Source organism: Hydra vulgaris, chromosome 15 (assembly GCF_038396675.1).
Source record: "Hydra vulgaris chromosome 15, alternate assembly HydraT2T_AEP".
Lineage (NCBI taxonomy): Eukaryota > Metazoa > Cnidaria > Hydrozoa > Anthoathecata > Hydridae > Hydra > Hydra vulgaris.
Window position 1 is genome coordinate 9,113,229 of NC_088934.1, and position 8,797 is coordinate 9,122,025.

Below are 8,797 nucleotides of genomic sequence, written 5' to 3' on the forward strand. Positions count from 1 at the left end.
TCTATTGACTGGTGCAACAAGACTCTATTGTGAATTAGATGGAAGCGGCAAGGCAAGGGCTACAGTTTTTGACATATCTCAAGCCTTTAATAAAGTTTGGCATGATGAGCTTCCCCATGAGCTTGTTTCATATGGTGTATCTAGGAAAGTTTTTAAGATTATCAAATAATTTCTTTTTAACTGTTTTATTAAAGTCATCCTTGAAGGCCAACACTCTTTTTTATTTCTAGTAACTTCTGGGGCACTTTAAGGTTCTGCTGTGTTCATAATATATTCTACCTTAAGACCGACATCGATATATAAGATGGGCCATATATATATATACATGTATAATAATATGACACATGTCCCTAATAAACAAACTATATATATAAATGTCAAGAAATCAAATTAATTCATAAATCTTGATAATCGAGTGGTATTTTATTCTTTATTCTTCGTCCACAACTTGATAATCGAATTCTTTGATCTTCTTTTGTATTTTCAACTAAATTGTTCTCTTTAATTATTTTATTATTCTTGCTTTCCAATTCTAATGACGTTGTATCACTATTGCATTCTTCAAACGAAAGAGTAGCTTGTCTTCTGTGCATTATAGCCACATTATCCCGAGTCTGGCATGGAGCAGATATAGCATAAACTTTTCTAAGTTGAATCTGATTTTGACAAAGGATATGTCCATTGTGATTTAATTTTACTTTATATGATCTAGGGGCAACGCATTTCATTATTTTACCTCTAAGACTCCATTCACGAGTTACTTCGTTTTGAATTGCAACAGTTTGACCTTGTCTATAGACGTATGGTTCAAAAGCACCAATATTTTTATGATAGTTTTTTTTAGATTGAACTCTCTCTTTAACTATTTCTCTTGTAAATTTTGACTGTTCCTTATATCGAGATTGAAACCTGGGTAAATTATCTCTCAGTTGACGTCTTATTTCCGCTGGAGATAAACCACATTTTATCGGAGTATTACGTATAAATTAAGATACCTTTATAAATGTCCTCATTCGACATATAACATTTCCTTAATAACATTTTTATTGATTTTACAGTTGCCTCTGCTAAACCATTCGATTGTGCATAGTGTGGACTACTTGTTATGTGCTTAAATTGCCACTGTTGAGAGAATTGACGAAACACTTTCGAACCATATTGTATACCATTATCTGACACTAACTCTTCAGAGATAACATTTCTAGAAAAAGATTCTTTGCATGCCTGTATAACATTTGCTGATCCAGTACTTGAAAGCAGAAACACCTCAGTCCCCAAGCTATAATAATCGACAATAATAAAATGGTTTTTATTAGCCCACTGAAACAAATCAGTTCCAAGTTTTTGATATGGCCATGTTGGGACATCCAGAGTTAGCAGAGGTTACTTGGGAATGGAGAGCATTTCTCCATTCCCAAGTAACCTTCATGCAATTTTGAAAGAATTTCTTTTCGCATACTAAATGGGATTGTTATCCTATTTTGATATAATAAGAGTCCGTCAATATTAACTATTTCATCTTTGAAATCCCAATAAGGTTAGAGATTCGCCTGACATTATATTTTGGAATTCGGCCAGCCAGAAATAAAGCTTTCTTGAAATTGGTTTAAAAGTTTATCTTCTGCAGTTTTTTGCTTAATTTCTTCTAAACGACTCTCTATAGCAGGCATACTTTTTATTATTGAATTAACATACACATTCTGCAATCTCATCTTCTTTTGTAGGATTAGATACAGGTGCACAAGACATTGCATCTGCATCAGGAATAGACTTGTCCGCAACATGCTCTGCAGTAAATGAAAATCTTAACAACTCCATTCTTAAATGTTGAAATCTTGGAGACATATCAATAAGTGAACGATAAATTAATATTGGAATTAATGGTTTGTGATCTGTTTCTAATATAAAATTTGGCAAACCATATAAATATTTTGACATGCGTGGGCACCCCCATGTTACTGCTAACATTTCCATTTCGATTGGATAATAATTTTTTTTCAGATGTCGTAAGAACTCTAGATGCACAATCAATTGGTTTGTATATACCATTATGATTCTGGTAAATTATTACACTCAGTCCATTTAATAAACTTCCATCTGTTCTTACTTTTACAGGTTTTTTAACATCATAGTGTGCCAAAATGGGTGGATTGGTTAAACTATTTTTTACCTCATTGAATGCTCTAGTATGATTTTCAGTCCAAAACCATGCTGGTCTTGAACTCAAAAGATCTCACAAGGGTTCAGCTACTTTATCAAGTTATGGATTGAATTTTGATAATTGCTGGGCCATGCCTAGAAAACTACGTAAAGACGTAATATTTGTTGGTTTTGGAAAATTTTTTATTGCTTCAACTTTTTTGGTCAATGTTTTTATTACCTCTGCTGAAATTTTATGACCTAAAAACTCTACTTTTATTTGATCAAATAAAAATTTCTCTACATTAAGGGTAACTCCATTTTCAGCAAATCTATTTAGCAATGCTACAAGGTTTTCATTATATTCCATTTCTGTATTTCCATTTTTTTACTAAAAATTTCAGGGAGTGACGTTAACCCAAATGGACCCCTCATTGGGCAGAACCATCTAAAAGGTGTCCTAAATGTACATTTTAACTGACTTTCAATATCCATTGGTAACTGGCAATATCCTGAGTTAACGTCTAATTTTGCCATATATTTACATCTGTTTTCAAGTTGGGTCAATGTATCGTCTAAACTTGGCAGTTCATAGAATTCACGCTCAGTGTCTTTGTTTTATTGTGTTGATCTACTATTTTAATAACACCCATCTCTTTCAAACGCTCTAGCTTCAAGTAGTGGGAACGCGTCGTGGCACTCCAATGTGGTATGGTGTTGTATTTTCTAGTGTTGTTATATGTACAGGGTCACCTTTAATAGTCTCTAACCCTTTGAATACTGAAGGAAACTGTTCTATAATGTTACTTTTTGATTTTGAAATTATAGCACACATAAATCGTTCAGAAAAGTCTACTTTAACTAGGTTAAACTTCTGTAAGGCAGGTCTTCCTAATAAAGCAGTTTGCACATTACCACAAACATATATAGTAATTAATTCACCGTTCTGACCATTTAGAGAGAATGATTTTTGAAAGTATCCAAGACAATTGAGTTGCTTATAATCAGGACCTATTAGTCGTTTACTAGTTGTGTATAAATCTTCAATGTTAATTCCAAACTTTTTTAAATGGTTAGTTCCTATAACTGTGACCTCAGCACCTGTTTTAATTTTAAATGTTATTTTTCCATATTTTACTTTTAATTGAATTTCCCAAGGTCTGTCTGCACAATCTGCTCCAACTCTTCCTAAAAACAACGCACCTAGATGCTGAATACTTGATCAATTTTTACTATCGTACTGTTGCTCAACATATCTATCAGGAATATTTAGTTTTGCTTTTAGGCAAACTGAACTATTTGAGAAATGATTCATAATGCTTCAGTCTCTGCTCTTTTTACCCCATGCTAGACATGATCCCCGAATAAAAGGATGCTTTTTTAAACAGAATTTACATACAAATGAATTAAATTTAAAATCTCTATTATCACTGTTCTGTGTGGGTGAAAAAATTTGTTTTTACTGTACAATTGTTTTCCAATACGAAATAAAAACACTTTCACTGTTATTATTTCGCAATTCAGATAACAATTCAGATAACAAGAAATTTCTACTGCTTTATCAAGTATTAAAGTTTTTCAGAAAGTATTTTCTCACATACTTTGTCACACCGTATTCCATATACAATTTTATCTCTTAATAAACTGCCAAAACAATCTTCAATTTTTTCCAATATAATAGCTGGATTTGTTTTTTTATTTTCGGTTAGGTTTAATGATTCATAAATATTTTAACATTGCAGCTTGATATGCTGGTGGTTTCGTTTCTAAATCTGACAACAAAACATAATCATCCCATTTCTCAATCCATGAGCAAAATGCAGCAAATCTATCTACAGTTAAATCTAACATTGGAGAAACACACCTCCCTTATCACTTTCTGTCATTTTTTAACTTATTTTTAAGTAACGATTCAAAAGATTAAACAAGATAATCTTTAAACAAAAAACAATTATTTCCCACACATTTCTTTACATACTCATAGCGCCATGTTGTGTTCATAATATGTTCTACCTTAAGACCGACACCGATATATAAGATAGGGTCGTATATATATATATATATATATATATATATATATATATATATATATATATATATATATATATATATATATATATATATACGACCTGTTTTGTTTCTTATCTACATTAAAATCTTCATGATAATCGTATATCTAAAAGTGTTTGCTGACAACTCAACTCTTGTCTTGACAAAAAGTCAATCACCTCTTAGTTGATTGTATATATGGAAACCATATATACCATCAATTGTAGTTAGCAGCTGCATAGGTAGCTTCTTATCATGCTCACCATTATCTTACTCCAGGTGCCATTCTCTATCTCTAAACATCTTTTAATTGCCCCTGTATAAGTACTTTGTTCATATTGGTTGGTTCTTCTATTGATGCTCTTTACTTTTTAGACAAGCTCAAAAAACGCATTGTAAGCTTAGTTGAAAATGTTTTATTTGCAAAGCTTGAGGCTCTCCTATCATTGTACAGTTGCTTCTCTTTTCTACAAATACTATCATGGTTGCTGCCCAAAGGAGCTATCATCGCAACTGACTCCTTGTTCTTTAACCTAATTTTTTATATTAACTTCTATCTTAATGGTTATTTGCAGCTTAGTTGGGATTGAATTAGAATAATTTCGATTTTCAGAATTAGAAAGAATAAGGCCAGCAATAAATTGCAAATTTAAATTATTTGTGGTCAGCATCTAGCCTGCAATCTGCAATCAGATCTACAAACAAAGTCGCCAAAAAATTGCTGATCTCAGACACTTTTATATCAATGTTGCCGAATGCCAAACTTTATTCCAAGTGCTGATTGTATATAGTTAGAAAAGTATTTTTGAAAATTACTTTTGTTTTAATTTTTTCAAATTATTTACTGAAAGTCAAAAATTAGCTTTATGGAAGATGGATTGGTGAGAAAATATTTTGGTTTGAAAGGAAATAACAAAATATGAAAAACGTGAAGAAAAAAAAATATATATATATATGCAATTAAAACAACACATTTTTAAAATAGCAACAAATGTTTAAATAATAAGAAATAAACAAAATATATAATAAATTTAACCTCTGCTTTCTTTAAAGCATCATGAGCCATCAGATGAATTGATTTTTTAGTGAACCTGTAAATAGTATAAAATACTTAAACAGATTTATAAGTGTAATACATACATTTTCACAATATACATACTTGCATACATGGATATATATATATATATATATATATATATATATATATATATATATATATATATATATATATATATATATATATATATATATACACACATGTTTATTTTTTATTAAAATATTTTTTTTACTATTCTTTACTATATTTATATTTGTCAACAATTTTAAATTTCATTGCATAATCTCTCAGCATTCAAAAAATATGGCCTTGCAAAGTTTGATCTTCTTCAAATTGAGGGATTAGAAATATTACATGGTCATAAATTTTAAATGCAAAGAAATTATTGCATGAAATGTGAAATTTATTGATGAATATAAATTAAGTTAGAAATTTTAAAAAAAGCCACACTAATATTTTTCTTGATTTTAAGAGCAAAATACATAAACAAGCTAAATCAAAACAAAAAAAAGATACTTTAGTGAAAAATCCTAGACAGAAGAGGTATGTTTATACCAACCCTCGGAATTAGGGTCATCATTTGGCAATGCCGACCTAAAAGAAATTGCTGACCTCATTTCTATGTTTTATGGTAAGACCTTTCAAATAATTTTTGCCGACCTGATGCCAACCTTTAAAAGATTGAGGTCGACAAATTATTGTCAATCTCATTTCTCCTAATTCTGAGGGTTAGTTTATACATACAGTGATATTTATATAAAATTAAAAAAAAACAAAAAAAACAGATTAAAATGCCCACATAAAAATTTTAGTAAAAAGCTTACAGATATAGAAATTGAATGGATTATTGAAGTTGCTGACCAACTAGAGGCATGCAGAATCATTGAAAAGCTTCTTAAATGACAAAACTCAACTTAGCAGATTGTTGAAGAAATATAAAACTCTGGTAAAACTCTAAGATCTATTGAATCACAGAAAAAGCATAAATTTTGAAAAAAGGAAGATTCCTATATTCTTAACGCTGTCAAAAATAAATGGTAAAATCACATGTTCTATGAAAACTGAATTTGAAACTTACAAGTATCTCAAAGCGGAAAATATCTTATCAAATGAAAAATATCAACTAAAAAAAGATTACAGTAATTCATTGAGCACAAAGATTGGACATGTGAGCAATCTGGAGCAATGAGTCTCCTTTTGTTGAAAATTAACTAGGGAAAAATTTAACCCCAGACAAAAATTTAACCCCAGACATAAAAAAAAGATTATTATCTAGAATAGTTTTAGTGGACATAAAGAGTGAAAGGCACTATAGATCAACACTTGTATCACAAAGTCTTAGTTAACCAACTTTGACCATGTATAAAATAATTTTTTCCCAATGACTACGTTTAAAATAATTTTTATACACACGCCATAATTAAATAAAAGATGTTTAGAGGCTATATTAATACCAGTTATGCCTCAGCCAGCACAGTCACCTGATTTTAACCAAGTAGAAAGCTTTTGGTTTATATTAGAAAATTACCAGATCATAGAGCAAAAAATAAAGATAAACTGTTTCAAACATTCCTTGTTGGTTGGAATACTTTGCTAAATGAATTGTAAAAAAGATTTATAGAAAGTACTTTTTATGACTTCAGTGCATTGCAGACGTCATAAAAAGTAAAGGATGGCCAACTAAGTACTAATAAAGCTAAAACATGAAAAATAGTTTACAAACCTTATTTCTTTTTAATGTTATATACAATATCATCGTAAACATTTGCTTGCATAAGATATATAAATTTTATATCTTATATAAGACAAATGTGTGACGATATTTTAGAAAACATATTAAAAAGAAATTAGGTTTGCAAAGTATTTTTCAAGTTTTAGCTTTATTAGTATTTAATTAGCTACCCTTTACTTTTTATGCTTTCATATCAATACAAAAAATGTCTCAACCTCATACAATGAACGTTATAATGTAACATTTATTATAGTATAATATGAGGCAACGTTTATTATAATATAATGCTATTATAATATAAAATGATGTTAAGACATTTTTTGTTTCTTATTTTCTTTACATTTGGTTTGTGGTCTACCGATTTCAAACCAGTCGGTTTTTGTCTTTACCGTAACAACTGTTTTGCTCAAAATTTCAGTTTCAAGTCAAGCAAAGTAAAGCAAAATAATTCAAAAACAAGATTTCCTCCTGTTTCCTTCCTAATCAAATACAGTTTATAAATCCAATGATATGCGTATATATGTATAAGTGTTTGTGATAAGCTCATGTGAATAAGTGTGAGTGTATATGTATGTAAGTGTATATGTATACATGGATGTGTATGTGTGTATGTATATGTTTGTATATATTTATATGTGTATATATATGTGTGCGTGTGTATGTAAGTATATATATTTATATATATATATATATTTGTGTGTGTGTATGTGTATGTATATGTATGTATATATATATATATGTGTATATGTATATATATGTATGTATGTGTGTATATATATATGCATGTATATATGTGTGTGTGTATATATATATGTGTGTATGTGTATGTATATATATGTATATGTGTATGTATGTGTGTGTATATATATATGTGTCTATATATGTGTGTATGTAACATAATGTGTGTATGAACATAATTTTATATTCTAATATTTTCATAATTACTGTCGTGTAAGGTTTTTATATAACCAACTTTATTAATATATTTGATTATCTATTTGAGTTTGTAAATCACAGTATAGTATAAATCACATTAATAAAATATGATAATAATATAAATCACATTAATAAAAGGTGTATGTGTGTGACTAATACTAAATGACTATTATTCTTTTTATGACTATTGTAATTATTTTTATTGTTGTCATTTTATTTTTATTATTATCATTATACTCTTATCATTGTATTGTTAGTATTGTTACTACTACCACTCTTATTATTATCATTATTAGTATTTTACTCCTTTAACTTTTAATGTTTGCTTTGTTACAGCTGTGGACGATTATTACTATTAACATTAACAATATATTTAGTAGCATTTATTTACAAGGTTTTTACTTAAGATTAGTACATGTACTATTTGTAAACTTCCGTGAATGTAACAACTATTTCAGAATATATATGAATTGAATTTACCTTTTTTAACCCGTTTTGATTCATTGTTGAAGATTTTTTTATCCGTTTAAATCACTTTTCAGCATACTCTTTGGTTCGGTTTCGGCAGGAATTACGATATTTCAGGCCGGAATGCCGGTACCTATTTTTTAGCTTTTTTTTAAGACGTGACACAAACCAGGGGTGGCGGAACAGTGGGGGCTTAGGGGGCTTCAGCCCCCTCACTTTAAAAAGTGTGGGGAGCATTTGGTATTATTTCCACTTTTCAAGTCTGTAAAATTATTATTTTAAAAGTTCACATTATTATTTTAATAATTCACAATTCCTAATTTTACGACTACTATTTCGTTACAACTACGAAGAGTCATGACGGAGCCGTCTCTGTTAGTGTTAGTGGAATACCGATAAAACAGAAATAAGTCCTG

General features: G+C 29.4%; 1 protein-coding gene across 3 annotated transcripts in view; it reads right to left on the minus strand.

The window, feature by feature from the left end:
• LOC136072127 (tetratricopeptide repeat protein 5-like) overlaps nucleotides 1–8,477 on the minus strand; it is a 52,285-nt gene extending 43,808 nt beyond the window's left edge. Inside the window, exons 1-2 of one of the 3 annotated variants that reach the window (XM_065820579.1) lie at nucleotides 8,394–8,477; nucleotides 5,225–5,279 (exon numbers count right to left, since the gene is read on the minus strand). In XM_065820579.1, coding sequence (XP_065676651.1) covers nucleotides 5,225–5,254 — 30 coding nt within the window. In that variant the 5' untranslated portion in view covers nucleotides 5,255–5,279; nucleotides 8,394–8,477. Of the gene's footprint in view, nucleotides 1–5,224; nucleotides 5,280–6,699; nucleotides 6,724–8,393 lie in introns of those variants that run through there. The other 2 variants (XM_065820581.1, XM_065820580.1) reach the window with 2 other exon arrangements.
• Nucleotides 8,478–8,797: the final 320 nt, after the last annotated feature.